This window comes from Anoplophora glabripennis, unplaced genomic scaffold (assembly GCF_000390285.2).
Source record: "Anoplophora glabripennis isolate ALB-LARVAE unplaced genomic scaffold, Agla_2.0 scaffold4, whole genome shotgun sequence".
NCBI lineage: Eukaryota > Metazoa > Arthropoda > Insecta > Coleoptera > Cerambycidae > Anoplophora > Anoplophora glabripennis.
This window is the reverse complement of record NW_019416568.1, coordinates 3,346,570-3,369,514: the sequence shown is the minus strand read 5'-3', so window position 1 is coordinate 3,369,514 and position 22,945 is coordinate 3,346,570. Positions and strand designations below refer to the sequence as shown.

The 22,945-nt window shown below is 30.8% G+C and overlaps 2 protein-coding genes across 5 annotated transcripts in view; both read left to right on the top strand.

The window, feature by feature from the left end:
• The first annotated feature begins 4,319 nt into the window (after positions 1 to 4,319).
• On the top strand, positions 4,320 to 8,550 carry LOC108917397. The gene is made up of 4 exons (XM_018723958.2): positions 4,320 to 4,382; positions 4,738 to 5,328; positions 5,697 to 5,966; positions 6,293 to 8,550. The coding sequence occupies exons 1-4, from the start codon at positions 4,343 to 4,345 to the stop codon at positions 7,549 to 7,551; spliced, it is 2,160 nt and encodes a 719-aa protein (XP_018579474.2). The 5' UTR covers positions 4,320 to 4,342; the 3' UTR covers positions 7,552 to 8,550.
• A 2,169-nt stretch (positions 8,551 to 10,719) lies between these two features.
• The window catches only part of LOC108917427 (mitogen-activated protein kinase kinase kinase 11), a 94,090-nt gene continuing 81,864 nt past the window's right edge, over positions 10,720 to 22,945 (top strand). For 3 of the 4 annotated variants that reach the window (XM_018724007.1, XM_018724008.1, XM_018724005.1), the window contains exons 1-2: positions 10,720 to 11,026; positions 17,001 to 17,294. In XM_018724007.1, coding sequence (XP_018579523.1) covers positions 17,019 to 17,294 — 276 coding nt within the window. In that variant the 5' untranslated portion in view covers positions 10,720 to 11,026; positions 17,001 to 17,018. The remainder of the gene's footprint in view (positions 11,027 to 17,000; positions 17,295 to 22,945) is intronic. The other variant, XM_018724006.1, reaches the window with a different exon arrangement.

Sequence of the window (22,945 nt, the reverse complement as noted above, 5' to 3'; positions counted from 1 at the left end):
TAGTTCTACCTTGGCCCAAATAACTTATCATTAGCAATGTCTAATGCGAGACATTTCAACGTTTTGGACATTGAATTTCAAGACACACTTAGGTGAAAAAATGAATAGCAAAAATTTTTGGCTTACAAGTAAATTGTATGTCTTAACTGAATTATTGTCTACATCATCTAATTTCGAGATGAGAACATGAACCACTACTGAAAGAATTTTTCTTTTACATTTTCACAGAAGGAGTATATTGTGCCCCTTATTGTCTTATTGTAAAATTTGCTTTAAATTTTGTGGGTGTAGAAGTAGAATTAAAAAAATAATTTTTCGGAATCCTCTATGTCTAGATATCGTTTCATTGGTCTTGTAGAAACTTCTGCATTTACTACTTTTGTGATTGTGTGACATGACTGACTCCTTATAAACCGAACACCAGAAAGGGTAGAAAATCACATTAAAGTGTACCAGATTTCACAAAATCAACTTTTAACATTTTCTAATCTTTAAAACATCTTCCAATTTAGTTCCTGGATTTCACTAGTTTTCAAAAAAGATTTGCTCGTTGCCACACTCAGTTTTTTTTTATTTGTCTAGACGGACCGAGTTTGGAAGACGAGCAAACCTTTAGTAAAAATGATTATAATTTCTCACAGGAATCATATGGTCTACATTAAACATCTATATTATATAATTGCATTAATAAAAAAACTAGAGATGACCACTTTTCTGAAGTGTGTTACGGACATGTCTGCTGGACATGTCGGGAAAAGTACTTTTGATCTTGAATCTAATAAGGCACCTATGAGTGACGTCATGTTTTCGCAGGTCACTGCTTGAGGGTACAAAGCAAAATATTACTTTAATTCTAATGAATATATGTCGATATATTTTACTTACTACCTACCTTTAAACTTTTTTATAAACTGGTTTCTAATTTTCCCCGTACAGCCAATATACTTATTTAAATGTTTTTCCATTGTACTGGAGTTCTTAAAAATTGTTTTTGAACAGAAGTTTTTACTCAATTCAGAAAAATATAGCCAAACTGTTGATTTTGGCGTCATATTTCATTTATAAACTATTTGTGTATTAAATATTAAATTAAGAATCAACTGATTACTACTTACTAATTGTTAACTTTGCCAAAAATAATAAAATATGGACATATAAAAGAGGTTATATATTTAAAATGTCAGTTTCAGTACTTTCAGTTAAACAATTACCAACAAAATTACAAGAAAATGGCTAAATATTTTTAATTTTACATGTACCAACCTCAAAAATTTTTTGCGGGAATTATAAATGCAACAAATAATTCCGCGCATACGCATACAACTTAGAAAGTCTTTTCACATGTTCAGCCGACATGTTCGCGGCACATCTATCTCTAAAAAAAACTGTCTCAAATATAGTTTTTCAATTTTTTTAATATAAAGTTGTGGATATTTGAGGCATAAGTTTTTGTTCAAATTACTGAGGGCAGTTAAACCAGTGAATATTTTAATGTTGCACGAGATTTCTCTACCCATTTAAAGGAAGAAAATTGTCAATTGTATCTAACTCACTGTATGTACGACCCGATATTCATTTGTGAGTTTATTTGTTGGAGATTTGGCCCTAATATAAGGATAGATTCAAAACTGAAAGTTTTAAAATCTGTGATATTGTATGCACAGATAAAATTGTATTGACAATGTCAGAAAATTGTATATTTGTAGTTGTTAATTTGTATAACAACTGACATCTATTTGTTTAAAGCTTGTACAATCTATGCTGTTAGTTGATGTCAAATAAAAGAAAATTATATCAATGTCACCATATTGTTTTAATTTACGTCCTTTACCTGCAATATCCCTTTTCATATAAAGCACAAAGTTTTTACTTTTTAAAGTAAAGTCGAAATTTAAATGTAAAACAGTTTCATAAAATAAGTATGAGTACCAGTAAAATTAGTTCATTGTCAGACAAAAACAGAGGCTTCATAAGTGGTTACATGCCACGCGACTGTCCGGCTTAGGCAACCAATATTGCATGACTGGTACTGTCAATTAAAACTCTAAATCTTAGCTCCATCAATATTAATTATTTATGTATAATAACAAACCGTTGCATCTACACACACTATAAAGCGATCGCTGATTGGTTGAATATAATGTAGTGAAAAATTATACCAATCACGAGCCGGTGAAACAGAATGTTGTGTTTTAATTAATTTAACCTTCATTTTATTGTTTTAATGATTTTTAATTTTACCTAAACTTAGTTGCCAACATGAAGGAAATAAAATTACAGTTCCAGACAAAATTAGTGGCTTGCAATCATTTACGAATGATTGAATAAGAAATTTGTTTATATTCTTTATTTTTTTGGTCTGAATGAACTACACAGTGCCAGTCACTGACTTGGAAAAATTATTATAATTGTTTTAAAAAAATGCTCAGATGTATTTGGGCATTCCACGTCAAATCGACCACTTTTAACTGACCCCTTTCGATTTGGCTGAAACTTTTTTATTGTTTTCTACCCCATTGAAAACCTTTGAGAATTTTTTCACCCAACTCAAAAGAAATTATGAATTTTTGAAAAAAATAGAATTTTTTTAAATAACCATAACTTTTTCAAAAATTGAATTATTGGGACGTTTTTTTTCAAAATTTTTGTTTTTAAATGTTCTTTTTGAAAAAATATGGATAAAAATTATCTGGACCTATCTTCATTGTTTTTTTTTTTAAAAAAAAAACGGAAATTTCTCGATTACAAAGTTTTTAAAAATTTATAAAATTCTCTTTTTCTTATAAAATACCGACATTTTTTATAAATCCTCAAATTTTTTCAGAATGGTGTTTTTTCGTTTTCTATTTTTTGTATGTATTGAAAAAAAAAATTTTTTCATTTACTTGGCTTATTTCATATACTATTTTGAAAATTTTTGAAAATGTATAAGTATAGAATCCCAAAATTGAAAAAATATATATGAAAGAAATAATTGAGTGGTAAACATGAAAAAAATTTCGATTTTTTTTTGAAAACTGAAAAAAAATATCGTTTTGAATTTTTTTTTGTAATTTTTTCGAAAATCATCCAAAAACAAAGTAAATGAAAAAAAGTTGTTATTTTCCATTTTTGGACGATCAGTAAGCTTTAAAAAAGACGTGCAACGCATTTGAACTCGAAAAAATCATTTCGAAATCATCCTCGTTTGAGTTTTTGAAATTTCAGTTTCAATATTCATTTTCAAATGAAATAAATTTTTTCAATTTTGGGATTCTATATCAATTTTCAAAAATTTTCAAAATGGTATGTAAAACAAGCTAAATTTGAAAAAAATTTTTTTTTCAAGGAATAGAATAAAATAGAAAACGAAAAAACCACTGAAAAAATTTCAGTTTTTATAAGAAAAAAAAATAAAAAATTTCAAAAGTAATCGAGAAATTTTCGTTTTTTTTTCGAAAATTCAGAAGCAGTGAGAATAGGTCCAATTAATTTTGATTTATTTTTTCCAAAAAGTACATTTACAAATAAAAATTTTGAAAAAAAAAACGTTCTGATAGTTTTCAATGGGGTAGAAAACAATAAAAAAGTTTCAGCCAAATAGAAAGGGTTAAAAGTGGTCGATTTGGCGTGGAATGCCCCCATTTACTATAATTTATACTTTTTTTAATAGAAAAATACAGAACTAAGAAATATGACATGGATTTTTAAAATTTGGTAGTGATATATAACTACATATCCTAAAAAATGCTCAAAAAAATAATTAATAAGGTCATATTTTCTAGTCGAGATACCCTGTATACGTATTTCTTTTCTACAAAAAAAATGTACAATTTATGATGCTAATCGATGTCTGCGAATTTATTCCAAGTTACTTGTACTGTATTCAGAATTAATTTGTCTAGAAACATTTTAAAGTTTTATTGTTTACAATTACAAATTTGCCACTAAACAAAATATTAATTTGGTAATTTCTTACAGACTGTACAGCTTAAATATTTCGGATCAAGAAGACTTCATCAAAGCAAAAATCTTCGAGGCTAACATGTTGATAGACCGAGTTAAAGACACTTTAAGTGATATAAAGAATAAATCTAAACGTGATAGCCAAGACCATGATAAATATATGACTAAAGTTCCTGATGAAGATACTATAATTTCACAAATACATTATGAACCCCTATGTTGTGAAGTACTAGAATCAACTAGGCCCAAAACAAGGAGACCCATGTCTTGCCAAAAGAAATCGGATGTCGAAGATAAATTTAAAAACACACTTTGTGATAATTTGGAGGCGACAGCTAGTCTTGAAGTCCTACAAGCTAAACTTAATACGATAATCGAACAAGCTGAAAGTGACTCGATGTCTGGGTCAGAAAGCAAGGAGAATGATGATGTTAAAGGTAATTCTGATTTACTGTGATAGACAATAAACTATTGAGACTTTTCTGAAGTAAATGAAAAAGTGTCTAACATACATTGTAGAGCCCCTAAAAATTATCAAAAATACAAGTACCAATATAATTTGGTCAATTTATTGGACCAAAATTTATAAGCATTATACTAGTTCTGTAGTAGTAATACAAAGCTTGACAAATTTCTTAGCATCATTAAATTGGACAAAACAGTGGACATATAAAACTGTTAGTTATTTTGTACAGTTGTGACACTTCTTATTTTAAATGTTGTAATGTGTTTCCTGCACCAAAAATTGTGAAACGTACAACCTGTTTCACTTTCTTAAGCATATTCGTTTAGTTACAGTTACTGCTGATGTTCAAATTCAGGAAAGCATACCTCAACAATCAAGTGAAGTTCAGGTAAAACCAGATGTTGTTTCCACTGGCATACAAATCACAGATACTGAAATGAAAACTGCTTCTACCCAAACTGATAGACAACCAAAGAAGCTTTGTTTGGACACCAATTGTGTAGTCACAATACCTGCGTCTGTCCCCAAATTGTGTAAAATAGAAAAACTAAGTGTTCAGCACATGCCTCCTATTGATATTAAAAGAAAATTGGTAGTACAACGTGTGCTGAAGTTTTACATTGATAGTCAGGGTAGAACACATTATATTTCGCAGAGCAAGGCAAGAAATAGTAAATTTTATGAATTAGTTCATACCAGTCATCAGTCTAACTTAAAAATTAGATTTGAAAAGGAACTGAGGGATTGGTTAAAGAGTGCAAGCAGCGAATTAAGTTTTTTCTTGACCAATAAACACAGTGTCGCACTACCCTACACTAAACCGCCTAGTGCAGGACGCATGGGCTCAGTCAGTGATGGTGAACTAGTAATAATAAGAAAGAAACAGTTGAAAGAGAGTATGAAACCGAAAAGTACAGGTAATGCCAAAATATCTATTCATTTTATGTTTTTTTTAATTATGTGTAAGGGTTAAGTTTCTCCATATGGTAAAAATATTTAACTGTCAATAAGTCAAGTACATTTTCAAGAAGGGCTAAGTCACTGTCAAGTATTGCTATAAATTATATAAAATCACGTTTTACAATATATGAGTAGTTTATTAATTGTTATTGTTGCTGATATTATTAAAGTCAGTTTTCTTTTTGTTTCACATTATGAAGTTTTATTTATATACAAGGTATATGTACAAAGCACATATGCCATTGCTCCTGTAATAAAATTATTAAACAATCCTTGTTATTTAACAAGTTTACGTCATTTTTAAAATTTATAACATTTATTTCAGACAAGCTGGAGAGTTTAAGCAAAGAGTTGATCTTAAAATCATTTCATATATACGATAATCCAAACATGCATGACCCTGGTGAAACAAAATTGCCTCTTAATGTTAACAGCATGGATACATCTGTTTATAAGACTTATATAAACCCCGATGGCTTGCCAAATGCTGCATCCACAAGCATTAATCGAACAGGAATTATCATAACTCCTGAAACTTTACAAAAAATATCGCAACATAAACCGGTGTATATCAAGAACCAAATGTCTTTTGGAGGTATGACAGATTTAGATGTATATTTTTAGTATGTAATCAAGCATATTTTATGAGGTGTTAAATCAGCAAAGTGTACTGGTTGGTCTGCTTTAAGTGTCATTCTTAACTTCAATGGAACATTATTTAAAATATGATTCTTGTTAATAAGATTATTAATACCTATTTTTGAAATAGTAGTATCTTTTATATTTGTAACTGTTCTGTAATCTTAAAACTAAAAACCAAAAATTACTTAGTAACAGAGAGAAATTAAATTAAAATCCATGTACCTACCTCATACAATTTTAAATCAACTTAGCCAGGATGACAATTGGTTTTTTTTTCAGAAACTAAAAAAAGTACAGCAGCAAAGAAAAATCAAACGGTTGCTATAAGTGCCACCGAAAAAAAACAATCGGATCCATCATGTTCCCCAAATAATGTGCCAATAAATTTATACGACCTTGGTCTATATTCTGCAAAATCAACCCAGGTGGAAACATCATCTTTTAAATCATCTGTGAGCTCGACCCCAGAAAAACCAAAAATTGAAACAGAAAATGTGGACCCTCCAAAAACCAGTATCTCTTCTTACGACAAGGATACTAATATGAGTTACGAAAAGATAAGTATCACGGTAAGCTATTCGAGTGAGGAAACAGTCAATTCTGAATCATTCAAGAGTCAAGACTTCGAGCAGCAGAAGGTTTCAGATTATGTCCAAAAACATGAACGAGAATTGCATATTGTCGAACCCATACACCAGACCACAGTGCCAGAGACGAAGACTACGAGTCGATTAGGATCTCAAGATACATTCCAACAACTTAAAGAAAAATTCGCTAAAGAAGGATACAACCACAAAGACAAAGTATGTGATATACCTTCAGTTCAGTCTCTAGAATCAACAATACCTGAATTTATAATGAGTTTAACGGAATCAACGTCACATGATTTGAAAAAAATATTACCACACATTCGCAAAAATGTGACAGGTTCAGTACATTCTAAGAGCAATATGGCTTATAGTGAAACGGGTTCTGGCAGAAAATTATATACTGACAATCATGAAAGTGGTTATAAAAACAGTTCTTCCAAAGCGAAACAATCCAAAAATGATTTTACAGTCCTCTCAATGCAGATTCATGGAGATTGTGTACCAAATGACTCTAATTTGATGAATTCTCACTTAAAGTTAGGCAAGAACGGCAGATATAAAGACGAAGAAAATTTATTTTGTGAGAACCGCCCAAAAGTAGCTAGTCTTCCCTTGAGACGTAGAATGCTAAAAAATACACCCAGATCTAATTATGTCAATAAATACGCATTTGATTCGTCGAGCGGTGATGCCCTGTCAGTAGAGCCATCGTTTTCTGAAGGCGAAATTAAATGTCACAGCAGTGTCAGTATAGGTGAAGTCCATAGAAAACCACAATTAGACCACTTTAGCAAATTTAGGCCAAAAATTACTCATAATAATCCTAGTTCTGATGCAAATGTAATTAGAGAGCGTAGAACATATTTTAATCATTGGATTACATATTACATTAATAAAAATGCAAGAATACCATTATTAAGTCAGAGCAGCTCGACGAGTAGTAATTAAGGTTTGTCGTTAAATCATCGTGATATGTTTGTAGCGATAAGTAGGTTAAAAACATTCTTTTGGTGTGAGAGAATAAAGATTTTGAATCGAAATATTTGCATTTTTTTGTCAAGTAGAACAAACAGGATGTTTGGGATTGAAATTATGAACTTCTTGTTGCTTGCACTAGTTTATTTACTTTAGATCCCAAACATTTTGGTCCATTCGAGACAGATAAGTAACAGCATAAAGGAAAAGAGCAGAACAGTTAAAACCAGAAGCTCATGAAGAAACATCACCACGAAGATAGCAAACACCGAAGAGAGCAAGCACAAAATAAAGTAAGTCTAGCCATTTAATTTCCTTTCCTCGTTCATTCGATAATAAGTTTTTACGATTTATTCAATTCGGCAATTCACGTAAGAAGGGACTTATCGGACGTTCAAAAATTAATTTATTTAAAAATGTGTTGTAAGAGCGATGTGCTTCGTGAAATGGAATCATTAGAGGTTGCTGCATAAAATTACAATCCGGCTCGAAGGACCAAAATGTTTGGGATTGAAATGATGAACTTCTTGTTGCTTAATACACTAGTTTATTTACTTTGGAGTGGATTGTATTCTTATGAATGAGTGAAATGCTTACTTTGACGATTTATTTCTAACTGGCCAAAGGCCTGCTACATGTCTATTTATAATGGTTAGAGGTAAGTAAGGTACCATGAATATTATCGGAAATCTCGAGTTACCTGCTTTAGGTCCAAAACTTTAAATTACTTTATTACAAATTACAGGAAATGTCAGTAGGATTACCCATGCAACTGTAGGATTATAAGATAATATCCTTCCCGCTGTTGCATACCTAATAGCATAATAGTGTTAACAAATAAACAAAGTTGTAAAAGATACCTAAATACAGAGAACTGCTTAGACCTAAACTTACAAATAAGTGATTAATTAATCTTATATTTATGTATCCACAAGATTATGTACACAGGAGTATATCAAAAGTTTGCATATAGTTTATGGCACTCTATTAAGACGTGTCGACATAACATGTTAATTATATATAATTATTCTAATGTGTTATACTGATGTTTTGAATCTGTTTAAATAAAAATTGCTTTTGCCCAATTGCGATAGTTAGTATTATTATGTCATTTCCAAATGTTTTTAGGAGACAATTACTTATTGAATTATCATCAATGGAATTTTCTAAATATAGCCAGTGTGTTTACTTGCTTATCCCACCCACAGCCATTATTTTTCAATATAGAAAATACAATAGAACCCCGATCATTATTCCAATCAAATTACTTTTTCAAGTGCCAAAAAATAGTTCAGTAATTGAAAATATGTAAAAATTAGGAAAAATTCCATAGAATTCAATGAACTACTTTATCCCACCTGAATTTTTGGCCCTCATTTTCAAAATGCCGTCCAAAGATCAAAGTTTTTTTTCAATTAAAAAAAAAAACAAAAAATTTAAAAAAAATGTTTCAAACAAATGTAGGAATTTTTAATACGGATCGAATAAGCCCAAATCGGTTTTGATCGATAAATAAATTAATTAGTTATTGCAAAGAAACTGCTAAAAATCGCAATTTTTTAAAATAGCTGTATCAGTCAAAAATAATTATTTTTTTATGAAGCGTTGTGAAACGATAGCTCTTGGTGAGCAAAATAATATGATTTTTTCAAAATTAAAAAATATTGTATAGTTTTTGCAAAAATCGAGTTTTTCGAAAAAAACGAATTTTTGTAAAATCCCCATAATTCATCTCCATCTTTAGAAACGGGGTTGGGCTTAAAATTTTCCTTAATAATTACACTATTCTGTGCAAATATTGCGTGAGCCTCAAATCGATTTCAAAGATCGAAACATCATTTCTTTTTTCGAGGTCATAAAATTTTGATTAACTGCCATTCTAAAGTTGACATTTTTTCACGAATTTAAAAAAAAGTGTCCTACGACCAACAGGGTCCGAGAATTTTTTTTTTTTTTTTGAAAAACCGCCACGACTTCATTTATTAATTTTAAAGGCTGAAATTTACACATGTTATAGTTGAATACTTGTACAATATATAAAATAGCCTGCAACTATTGGTCTTTTCTTTCATTAAACTTCATTTTTATGGGCCCCGTATATTGCTTGCTCGGCTCGATACGTTGATGTGTGCGAAGGGGGGGGAGAAGACTCTAATACTATTACTGTATATGTCGATCCTACGTAAAGAACTACGTGTATTTTTTATAAGTTTAAAATGTCGACTTCCTCGAAATAGGCTAATAGAATATTAGCAACTTTTTCAGGTTAGAAGCGTTAGCCTCAACATATGATGTTATATAGTTTTTTTTTGAACAAAAACACAAAATAATGCATCACCACAAATTCCTAGGCATAGCACGGATAATCCGCACCCCGCACAATCTGCCCATGAATAATCAGGGTTCTACTGTATAAATTTTGTAGCAGATGAAACAAATAAACATAAAATATACAGGTTTTAAGACTTTCACCGCCCGTCTTGATATTTAAAGTAAAATGGTTTTTCGGGTTGTTATGCCGTGGTCTTTGTATCTGGTCGCTGCCAGTTGCAAAATTACCTTGCATTTCCTTAGCCTTAGCTAGGAATCGTTGATCTGTCCTTGTTCTCGGGCTAGGCTTTGTGGGGACTGACCTACTACCTAGCAACTCTGTAAATACTTCGTTAGGACTAAGGTTTCAGTTATGGCAAAGCATTTGGGAAACTTTTGGAAGCATTTGTGGCCAGTTACAAAAGTCACTACGGAATGTCTCACAGGATCACCCTTATCTGAGGAGTAAAGGGTATAGGCTCCAACAGTAAAATATTTCCGGAGTGAATTTTCGGAAATTCCATGTAAAACTGGTTGCATAATTTAGAATTGACAACGTTCACAAGGCAAGGTTCTTTATGAGGGGTGAGCTCATAAGTGTAATATGGTAATAAAAGAAAACTAGCAATTTTTAGAAAATTGCTCAATACACCAATATCTAAGATTCAATTTCTATCAACTTGCCATTTGCAGCTTTGCAGTGAAAAAAGTGTCCTTACTCGGCTTTTCCTCTTTGGTATGTGGCGCCATCTATTAACAACGTGTAAAATTAAATTTTCAGTCGGTAAAACAGAGACGAGATATTTTGCATTGTATTTGCAGTAGTAGAGCAGGAGGTGGTTAGAAAAAAACATGGCTGCAGTATAACTCGAGCTGACAGTCTAAGAAAATAAAGTAAAATAAAACGATGTAAATGAGTGATGGTGTTTGTGTACTGAGTAGTGCTTAATAAGAAAAATTGTTCGGCTTTGTTATCAAGTGAATTGATGTGAATACAATGTGGAAGTGAGTACAGTGCAATTAGTGTTCCAATGACCACCTGGCTCTATGTCTTCTGTCAACCGGGCCTTATCATTTAAAATATGATGGGCATTGTTTATTTTATATCAGTTAATTCAAGGACTATCGCGTTGAATTGGTAAATAACTTTCATCGTAATTTTTATTTAGAAACCTCGATCAAAACAAATAACGACAAAACTACAACACAACTACAATGTTATGTTTTTTTTTTATAGCTGCTTGGAATGTTATATTTTTGTTAACTAGTAAACTAGTTAATTGATATTATTATCTAAATGTCAAAGTGCATGATATAAACGACGCGATAAATGTTTTTACCTACAACTTTTCTGGTAAAGCCATTTAACGAAGTCTTTAACATTTTTCTGACAGGATTTTAAAATTCAATCACACACATGTGCTTGCTATTGAAAAAAATTATACTTATATATTGTTTTACTTGGAATTTCTGTACAAAATACGTCAGATTTTTTACGTTTCTTACTAACTTTGACACTGTCTTTAATTTACTAATCAGTACCCGCTACATCATTAACTAAATATAAAAAGTATAACAGTGGATAGGTAGCTATTCAAGGTATACAGATTTTTAATGTTAATATCGTTTTACAGTAAGTACCTATTATCTATTAGGTAGGTAAGTACCTACCTTCACTTAGGTTCGTGTTTAAAATAATTGAAATTATGCTGCAGGCACCAAAATATCATGTGTAAATATCAATATAGAGACTTTTTTTATTAAATTTCATCATAAGAACTTTGCTCTATGATAAGGTGCTTGTAATAATTTTTATTGTCAGTCACTATTAATATAGAATTAGTTTTACCATAATTCAGCATAAAAAATATTTATGAGAAGTGTTATTTTGATACATGATACAATGGAACATAAATATTTACCGAGACATTTGCGTTAAGATTGAAAAAAGTTACACTTTATAAGCCAATACGCTCAGATAAACATGTTTTACCCAAATTTTTACCTTCAAAAATGTAATTTTGCTCTGAAACTACTAGTAGTAAAGTTGCATAATGTAGTGCACATTCTAAATGTCTCGTACTCGGTCTTGTATGTTAAAGCGACTGTTGAAGGAAGTTGTTAATATCTAATATCAAGTATAAATTTCTCATTGAAAATGCAGGAAAATAAAATACAAACAACATTAACATTTGAATTCAGGATGTTTTTAACTTCAATAATGCAAATACATTTAGAATAAAAAAAAACATGTAGCGATAAGAAATTTAAAGTACCTATTTGTAGTTTCTTTCTAATTATTCTTTGCTGAACTAGCTTTAAAAGATATAAGAAATAATTAAAACTCAAATATTTATTTTATTTGAATAAAAGTCTAATTACATATGTCAAATTCTGTCTAACTTTATTTAATATATCGAAATCTTTAGAGATGATTAATTTAGTAACCTGACTAAATTTAGACTTTATATTTTAATACCATATAAGTAGGTCCCTAAGGACCTACCTACATACTCCTATTTTGCCAATATTTCGCCTCGTAATGTTAAAATTGGGGTTAAATTGTCTCATTTGCAATATAGATTCAGTTAATTTTTTATTATTATTATCGCGCTACTGATGTGCAAAACGATATGAAATAATTTGGAATCGTTACAGTTACAGCACTTAAAGAAATGCATAACATCTAACATCACATATTTTTTTAATATGGTGTTACAAAAATCGAATCTTAAAATTGATAAATTTTATTGACCTTGAACATTAATAATAATAACCGTTTACTGATATCTACGTGGGTATTATCTCACTTTATCACTTGCCAGTGAGATTTATCTTAAAAAATTATTGCCAGAAAAATTGTAGAAAGTGAACAAAGGTGCATGTATTTTTACTAGTTCGTGAGGAACTATGAGAAATATTTGGCAATATTTGCAAGTGTAGTGGTAAGAATTTACGCGATGTCAAAGAAAATGTAATCTGTCGACGGTTGTTACCTACTTATTTACTGTAAACGTATTTATTTTTCACTTATTATCATGTATTATTAACTCGTGATTTTGAACGGTTTGGGTTTTGTTATTAATTAGCTGTTATTAATTGTTGTACCTGGTGCACCAAGTTGTTAATCTTGCTTCAAAGCTTGCATTAGGTAGGTACATAACAACTTTTTTATGACTGTCAATTAAAATAATATGTACTCAAGTATATTAATTAATGTCTTGTCCTTTATAAGTATTAAAAAGTATATATCATTTTTCATTTCTTAGGAGGGGGTAATCGCTAAAGTAATTTGGTAATACAGAGCACTATTTGAGTAATATTTCGAAAATATCTCAATTATTTATGCCAAGCAGAGTTCAAGCTTATATTTTTATTTAAATGTCGGAGTTATTAAAATAAGACTTTTTTAAGATGTTCCTTTAGTGGAACTTGTGAGATACCCAAAAGAGACATAACAAGTTTGAAAATATAAGTATCTATAATTGCCATTATGGTAGTCAAAGTTCTGAAAGAAAAATATGGTCACTGTGCGAGAGGTGAACCGCGGAAATAATTTGGGGTACAAGCTTGAGTAATACTCATGTAATGATGAACACTACTTGAGTAATATTTCGGTAATATTTCAATTATTTATTCACATGTACCATGCGTGCATGCATCTGAAGCCGTCAACCCCACCTGCTATCTGTCTTTTCTATTATTTGCGAGGGAAAACTATCAGGATAATATTTGAGAAATACTTCAGTAATATTTGGATATTGAAACAATGATTTACGTCACATGTATGATGCGCGCATGCGTCGTCTCTCCCTCATCTCGTTCTCTATTTCGTTGAGTGAGGAAATTATTTGAGTAATTAATTATGAATGTGAGTATTTTAGTGGTCAAATTTTGATCAGCGGTTTCCCCCCTTCACTTTGTACTTAATATAATTCTTATAACTTCGATAATTCCAAGTAATACCATAATTGAGACCACAATTCTATAAGTGTTTCCAATAATTCCGTAGTAAGCAATTTCATTGATGGACAATTTGCAGGTTGTTCCCCTTCTATATGACGTAATTTATCCTTATACAGCGTGTCCCACTAGTGCGGGAAAGTCCAATATCTATGTTAAAATGAGGAATATATGAATTTTTCTTTTTTTGTGTTGCCACATTTCTCGGAATGTACAAATTAAAAATATATTCAACTATACAGGGTCTTCCACTTTTCCTGGCCAGACACCAACTTTGGTTTTTTAAATGGAAACACACATTTTTTATATTTTTTCCGGATTCTACATCAAAAGTAAAGGGTACTTTGTGTAGAATAGTTCTATTCAAATATTCACAGTTTTTGAGATATCTCGCTTGAAAGGTTTTTCTAGTCGATATTGGCTGCTTACATTTTCTGATACTGACAGGTTATACTACTAGCTACTAAGCCCATTTTTTTTTATCAGACGTTTAGTGAGGATGACTCTTCCGAATCATGCTCCAAAAACTGGCCTGCGTTATACAGGGTGACCAAAATATTTCAAAAGTGCCAATTGAAAAATTGAAAAATCTGGAATTTTTTAAATGCAACACCCTGTATATTTTCATACCATGAGATGCAGAATTAAATTCTCTACAACTTTGCTATACCCGCTCCTATACCAAAATTCGTTAGTTTTTCATGAAATCTCATTTCTATGAAAAAATGCGAAGTTTATAAATAACTTATATGTAAAACGAGATGTAAAATAAAAATATTAAAGTATATTTTGGTATATTTTTCTACTTTATAAGCAAATATTTAGATGATTCCAAGGCAGGATCATCCTCAATTTCCCGAGAAAATTCCATTATTCACGTTTTAAAAAAAATGCCAGGAATTAACAAATTAAGTAGTTAAAAATCACTACACACTAAGTAGGTACCTATACAGAATTAAAATTTCGTAATAGGGACATTTTTTTTCCGTTGTTTATATTACTTTGTGACCGAGTTTGTGATGATGTATAGAACAGAACGACAAATGCATATCCGGTGGTTTTACTTCGAAGTTTCTTTGAATTCTTTTTTTATATGATTCTTGAAATAGATATTTAATTTTTACTTTTTTACTTTTACTTTTAAAACTAAAAACCACGAATTATTTTGTAACCAGTGCTACAACCTTTAATCAAATCACCTACGTCCATACAAATTTAGAATTACTAGGTATCTACTTATTACTTTTTTAAATTTTGGGGATTAAGTAATTTTTTTTTTATTTTTTCCTCGATTTTTCCCTATGTTACGTATACAAAATAATTTTGTCTCTTATAATAAAATACTCTTTTATCACATGTAATGTCATTATATTTCTAAAGGAATCTAATACAGAGGTGTTAGTTTGTGACATTTTTATGATTACTGACGTTTTTATAGAACCCATACGGATTTGCAAAATAACTCCACTAAATTGTGACACAAATCCTTGATATATTACGATTTTTGATTTGCATAGTCTTAAAAATATATCTCATAATTATAATTTGTACTGAAGTATAAGGATCTAACTCGGTATCTCATCTTTTTAATGCAAATACTTAGTATATGTATTTGCAATATTCCATCATCGTAAATTTTTTCTTTGGATTCTGTATATACAGGGTGATTCAAAATTTGTGAACCCACGATTATAGGAAAAAAAGTCTTGTTTTGACCTCAAAAATACACCCCTAAATTCTTTGTACTGCATTTTGAATCACCCTGTATACTTTGACTACCTCATAATTAAATTAATATTTATTAATAACTGAGAAAAACAATAAAAAGTAATGCCATTTCGAATATACATACGAAAGTATTGGATATAATCCGAGATATAATCACATTTGTCAAGAAAACTATAAAAAAAAATTGTGTTATGCAATATGCACACGGGTTCAGCTAAATTTAAATCATTTGATAACGCATATAAAATTATCAAGCGATTGTTATCAAAGAATATTATACGTACTTATATGTATAAAGGAAAGTTGAGAGGAAAATTCAGTTTTGAATTAAAAGATAAGTAACAAAACAAAAACTCGAGGGGGGCTTTAATTCTTAAATATTACCATAGCACTCAAATAGTACTCGGTATTACTTTAATATTACCGAGAATATTACTCAAGCTTGATCACGAAGTTATTCCTGCGGTATCCCACTCTCATAAACTAAGTCTAATTTATATAAGACGCTCATTACCCTTTTAATTTATTAACTTATTACCTAAATGAAGAAATTCTTGAAGAAAATATACGTATAGGTACACTAAAAAAATCACTCAAATTTCACTCAATTTTACTCAATAGTGTGCCAATTTCTGTGCACACCCGCTTGAGTGAAATTGTCACTCTATTAGTATAAGTACAACTGAGTGAAACTATTGCATCAGAAATGAGTGAGTTTTACTCAAATCCGAGTTACTGCTAACTATCAATTGAGCGACTTTTGATTCTATTCTGAGTATATAAAACCAATTTACAGTTGACTTTTTCTCTATTGTGATTTAAATTTAACTATTATCGAGTCATTTACTCAGATTTTATTTTGAATTAACTAAATATTGAAATGAAGAATATTCACTTCGCGGGGCCTCCTCCTGTCCTGGCTGAGATCCGCCAGCTGAGACCCGCCGCCGCCGGCTAAGGCCTGTTTTTCTGGCGAACACGCTTTTCTGGAGCCGATCAATTGTGGTCGAAATTATAGAAGCAATATGTAAGTGGTGCCATCTTCACGGCGCCATTTCAAATTACTCGAAATTAATATACATTTAAACTCGCTCACTAATGAGGACATTTACTCTGATTTAGGTACAAGTGCACCAAATACGAGTTTACGTGTAGAATTAATTTAAGGAGTACCTCTATTTGAGTGAAAGTACTCAGTTTTAGTTTAAATATAATCACAAATGAGTAAAATGATCAAAATGCCGAATATTGAGTGAAAATATACTCAATAATTTCACTACGAACCTTTATTGCTTTTACTCACACCGATTTTTTTACAGTTTACAATCCTACTGTTCTAGTACAGCTACTCCATTTATTTTTTCAATTTGCACAACGGAACCGAACGATGAACTGTAGACACTTCATTTAATGTTTTCCAGACTTGACGAACTCAACGGATGCCTCCGTTGGTGGAGCACTTCCAGCTGAGGTCCATGGAACCGCCCCGCAATGGAGACATGGTCAGCTCGGTTCACGTCAGCGAGCGAGAGCGAGTGCACCCCAGGGCGCCTCCGCACCCTCTCACTCCCTACCTCCGGACAGCGCTCTACGACTACGACGCCCAGGGCGAGGACGAGCTGTCCCTCAGGAAGGGCCAGATCGTGGAGGTCCTCTCTGAGGACGCCAAGATATCCGGCGACGAGGGATGGTGGACGGGCAAGATCGGCGACAAGGTGAGTTCGTCCACAGTGCTTGAATATACAGGGTGTCCCAGAAAAGAGCAACAATCCGGTAACCACAGACTCCTGCGATCAAAATAAGGTGATTTACGTAAAGTAATCTATATACAAAAATGATTCGTTTAAAAGATACAGGGCGTTAAAGTAAATATTCCAAAAATTTGTTTTTTCTAACAGCTTCAATGATTTTCGAGATATTAATTACAAAATTTTCAGGATAATTTCCCACTCCTGTCTCGACCACTTTGGTACAGTCTAAAAAAGGATGTCTATTTCCAAAATTATGAAATAAACGTAAAATTTTCAAAAAAAATTGTATAATAGCAAAAAAATCAATAAGCGCACCAACAAAAAATGGGAGGGGTTAAGGGGTTATGACAACCCCGTTATTAATTTGCTTTTCGAAGTGCACACATCTTTATAAACACGTAACTAGAGCTCGGGGTTTTCGTCGGCTAGTCATAGGCGTGTTCGTCGTAAACAAATAAATAAACAGTTTGGTATAAATAAAAAATGCGTATTAATTTTCTCGAAAAGCAAATATTAAGAAAGAATGATTTTAAAATTTTCATTTTAACCTGTATCTTTTAAAGCAGTATCTTTTTTTCTATATAAATAAATATGTTTAAATCATCGGCTTTCTTTTCTGATACGCCTTGTAGGTTTTAGATTTTAAGGAAGTCCTTTGAGACAGAAAAAATAAATAATATCAGATATGCCTATATGCCTATTGTATTCAAGCTATTACATCAAAATTTATAGCGCCATGGTTTTTGTCCATAATTTTGAAATTTCCGAGGAAATTTCGCATTAAAAAGTGACGTTTCCAAATATTTTTTTTCCTTTTTTTATTCCATTTAAAATGTGGTGGATTAAAATTTATCTTCTTATCTATTTCCATAGACAATTGATGAGATATAAATTTAACTTATCATCATTTACCACAATAATAACTGACTCCTTTAATTTTATTTTTGTATTATTTTCGTTCTTTTCAAATTTTGTAGCGAGTTCCGTTTAATATAACCAAGTATGTCCACATGTTTTTTATTTTCCAAAACACATCTTTTGCTAACGTAATAGCTTTAAAATAAAGTAAAAAATGCAGGTGGCAATAATAAAAAAATGTACTTTTAAAAAGGAGTAGGATTATTTAATAACGCGAAAATTAAGATTTCCGGGACTATTTCAGTTTACTAATTTTTTCAGTGTCTACTAATTGTTTTTAACTTAACATACGTGGTTTCCTCCCAGATTTCTATACTTCAAGAAGAAGTTGCAAAGAAGAAACGGTTTTATTTTGCGATATAGATGTTTAGAAATGTATTTTTTTTTTAATTTTTAGTCAAACATTGTGAAGAGTATTTAATCTAAAATAATGCAGTATTTTGAAGGTTTGATAATGTTTCTATTGTTTGTATGTCTGAATCCGAACGTTTAAAAAAACTATACCTATACTTAACTATTCGAAAAATAGCGACCCTCAGAGAGGAAACACTCTGTAAAGAAATAAATAATGTGTAGTGTTTGATAATATTTAAATATAGCAGCACGTTCAGTGGTCGGGAGGAAACTATATCATATCATTTCCGATTGTGGTGGATAGGTGTCATCCGGAGTTTCTTTAGATTTTTAATTTTTTTTATGCAAAATAGCGATAGTTATTAAATAGGCCGTGTTAAAATGATGACCTTTATCTATATTGGAGGTATTTTGCAGAATCAGTTTGTTTGATAGACAATTATATGAAAAAGGGTTTTCTAGTTTATTCGAAGAACGAGTCTTTTTTTGGTTAATATATTTTTTATTTAAAATCACAATTTGAAGAATTATTTTACCGATATGTAGGGGATATAAAAACAAAAACCCATTTATACAAATATTTACCTACTACCATTTAAAACTCTTTATTTTAACTCTTTTTACTGCACTGGTTGAAGTATAGAAGTGTGACATAATATGCTAAAACATTGGATTTTGAGAATGAAAGTCCACCTGTTCAAACATTTTTTCCAGAAATTGAATATACGTCTATGAACTTTATTCCTTATTTTACAGTTGCGCTGATTTTACAGTTGCTCTGTATATTCGACTGTAATAAGCGCATTTAGATAAAAAATAAGAAAAATTACAAAAATAGCTTATTTTTTAAATAAATCGAGTCATACTTTTTTCTTTGGTAGAGTAGAGATTCGAAAGAGCATTTATTCAATATCCAAATTAGTCAGTGACATCGAAGTCCTTAGTTTATGACAGTGCCTACTAATATTTCCGCCAGTGGTTAGCGAATTTCTATACTAGTTTAATGAATTTTTGCTGTTAATTAAACATATCATTAACAGAAGTTTCCTTAGACTAAATCAAACATATTCAGATACAGTTACAGGGTGATTCAGTAATAATGTCGTTAATTTTATGGGAAGATAGAAAAAAATAAGTATAGAATACGAATACGTGTTTTAAAAAAATTAAAAATGCATAGGTATTTCCACTGAAAAAAATATTTTCAAATCATTATCCACTCCTGACCGCTGAGCTACAAAGATTTATCGAGAGTGAATCTTGACCTAACGTAACATTCGGTCATTAACCTAGCTTTTAATGTGTTTTTAATCCGTAACGAGCTACAACGAATAAACTTTTTAGCTAGACACATGAATAAATAAGATATTTTTTCCATTTTAAATATTAACAAGTATTTATTTTTTAATAAAAACAAATGTATAACGATAATAATTGTTTTCGAATGTTAGGTTATACAATTTTTAATATTGTTAGTGTTTTCACAACGTTTTATAATTTATTATGTTCAGTTAGGTAATTATTCACTTTGTAGTACGTATAACCTTATTGTGCGACTTATTACTTTTGAAAGAGTGGTATGGTACCTACCTATATAAAATGCCAGTACGGCTAAAACAACACTCATCCGTCCATAGCACTTTGTTAATAAAATGATGATCCACTGACTTTGATTTTGAAAACAATTGCAAAATTTAAGACTACTGGGGAAATCAGCTGTTTCGCTTCAACCTTCGAATGGGAATTGAGGGGTAATTTGCTTATTTTTTAAATGGTCCAGCCTTTTTTTTCGATTTTCTGTTTTTATTAGGCCTTTTGAATACGTGGTTAAAATTAATAATATTATGACTGATTATCACCCTGTAAACCCAAGACACCCTATACTGAAGGTATAACGTAGACGTAGAAAACACCCTGTATAAATAACTAAAGTCGCTTGTTAGAAAATTGTACAATGAAATCGTCTCCAACTAAATAATCTGATAAATTGCCTTGATTTCGCCTAGAACTTTGTTACAGCGCGGTATTTTATAGGTTCCGGTTCTGTCCTGTAATTGAATTCACTTGTACCGAATACAATAATTGCCGTGGATCTAAATAAACAGTGTCGAGTAAATAGTTTTTTTTTTTAGTAACATCGCTGCTTGTCTTATTGCGGTCGGGTTCGTTACACGTTCGGTTACAATTATTGTTTCTACTTTATTTAGCGTTCCTAGAAACAATAATAATATACGCGCGCACTAATTTTACTACATCGAACGCAGAGCTCTGATGAATAGTTTGGATAATGGCCGCGTGGGACAAGTTTATGTTTTTTTTTATGGTGGGGAAATAAACATACGGTTCCATTTTAAAAGCAAATGAAGTTATAGGTTTTAAAAGAATGTTTGAACTTAAACAAAAAAAATGCAACAGCTTGTGCATTAAACAAATAGGTCATTATTTGCTTAAAAAGGTCTGAGAATTAAACAAAAATTAAAAACGTCGCTGTATATCCTAAAAGTAGGTATCAAAATATCGAGATTTTGAGCTAATTCCAAGAAATCAAGCAGCTATTTTTTTTCATAAATGAGATTACCTAACCTTGTTTATCTTATAGGATTATGCTGCCACTGTGGTGTATCCATTGGTTGGAAGCCCGTTTGAAAGCAATTATATGGCAGTAAAAATCATTGCCTTGTCGTTCCGCAAGTTTGTATCAAACATATGTTTAATTATCATATTCTAACGTCACAAACTTTGTATACAGTTACATAGTAAACAAGAAATAATTTAATGAATTGCTGTCATTTCAATAGTGTTAATGAAATGTAATATGACCATGAATATACAGGGTGTTTCATAATATATGCGCAGGACTTCAGGATGTGATAGCTCGTCCAAAAATTTGAAAAAAAGTTTGTATTAACTTACCCTCTAAAATGCACAATTTTCGAGATACAGGGTGTTGAAATTGTAAAAAAAATTTCGTTTTTTGCGAATATCTCCGGAACCGTTTATCGTACAGAAAACAGCTTTTGTAAGCATTTACTACTCATAATAAGCTATGTTCTGTGCGAGAAAAAATTTTTTTCAGTCATAATTGGTGAAGATTTTGAAGGGGAAGTGGGTGTTTTTCTCCCCAACTTCTACGCCACTGGAAAAAGTACGGTTTTGAGACGCCCATTTGAACCGCCAATGTTTTCTACACAAAAAAAGTACTCTAGGTCATAAGCTTTAAAGTTGACAGTTTTCGAGAAAAATCTACTTTTATGTTGATACAGTGGGGAGGTTTCATTTTTGGTCACCATTTGCGAATCACCCTGTAGCAAACAATAACAAACATTTTATGTGGAAAATAGGTACTGGTGAAGCTAAATTCTACTCCTACGTATTTTATACTTACAAATAGTAGTACAATTTCAGTTAATCTTTGTTTATCGTAATATACATATGGGGGGTTTATACCTAATATGATAGCTTAAATATAATTTGAATTTGTGATAAACATGTTTTGAAGTAAACTTAATAAACCTCTTTAAATTGTATAAAAATTAAAATTAAATTCAAAAACTTCCTTAATTTGTTTTGTCTAAATTGTAAATAAATTAATTGTAAACAGATAAAGACGAGAGTTTTAAATATTTGAAGTTAAACTAGGTATGTTTTTTTTAATAATAAAAGCTCCAAATAATTGTTTTTATTGTACCTTCCAGATTTCAGTGATAGATGATGCAAATGGAAAACGTCTCCAAATGTTTCAAGAAATAAGAATTAGATATAAATGTTTTCTTAGTTATTTCCACATTTTAATAGTTTTCTGTTGAAAGTGAAAGTTCAATGTATTTTTGGAATATTTAAATCGTTATGCGCTATCAATATTTTCACAATTTTCACAATTTTTGAGCAGTCGTTTTTAATTGAATCCATTCTATTACCTTGGTCATAAGAGAATATATTGCTTCTTAAATAACGAAGTTTGATTTTAAATTATAGGGTACTAAACTAATCAAAATGCAATAATGAAGTGTTGATGTTATAGCTTGAATACAGTTCCTAAAATTTAGGATTTCATAAAGAAATAGGTATGTATGTGTATGAATTTATTTAGAAAGAAAACACAACTAATCAATTTATGAGTTATTGTCCAATCAATACGCCTAAGGTGAACGGATGCGAATTTGCAAAAATCTTTGTAGAAAAGAATAAAGTTTAATTAGAGCAAACACTACAATACAATTTGCTCTGAAACAGTGCTACGGGTTTACAATAAATAGTGAGGTTTCCTAAAATTTGTCAAATTTGGCAATCTGGTTTGGCAAGTAAAACATAATCGTAAAAGACCTTAAAAAAAAACAAATTAA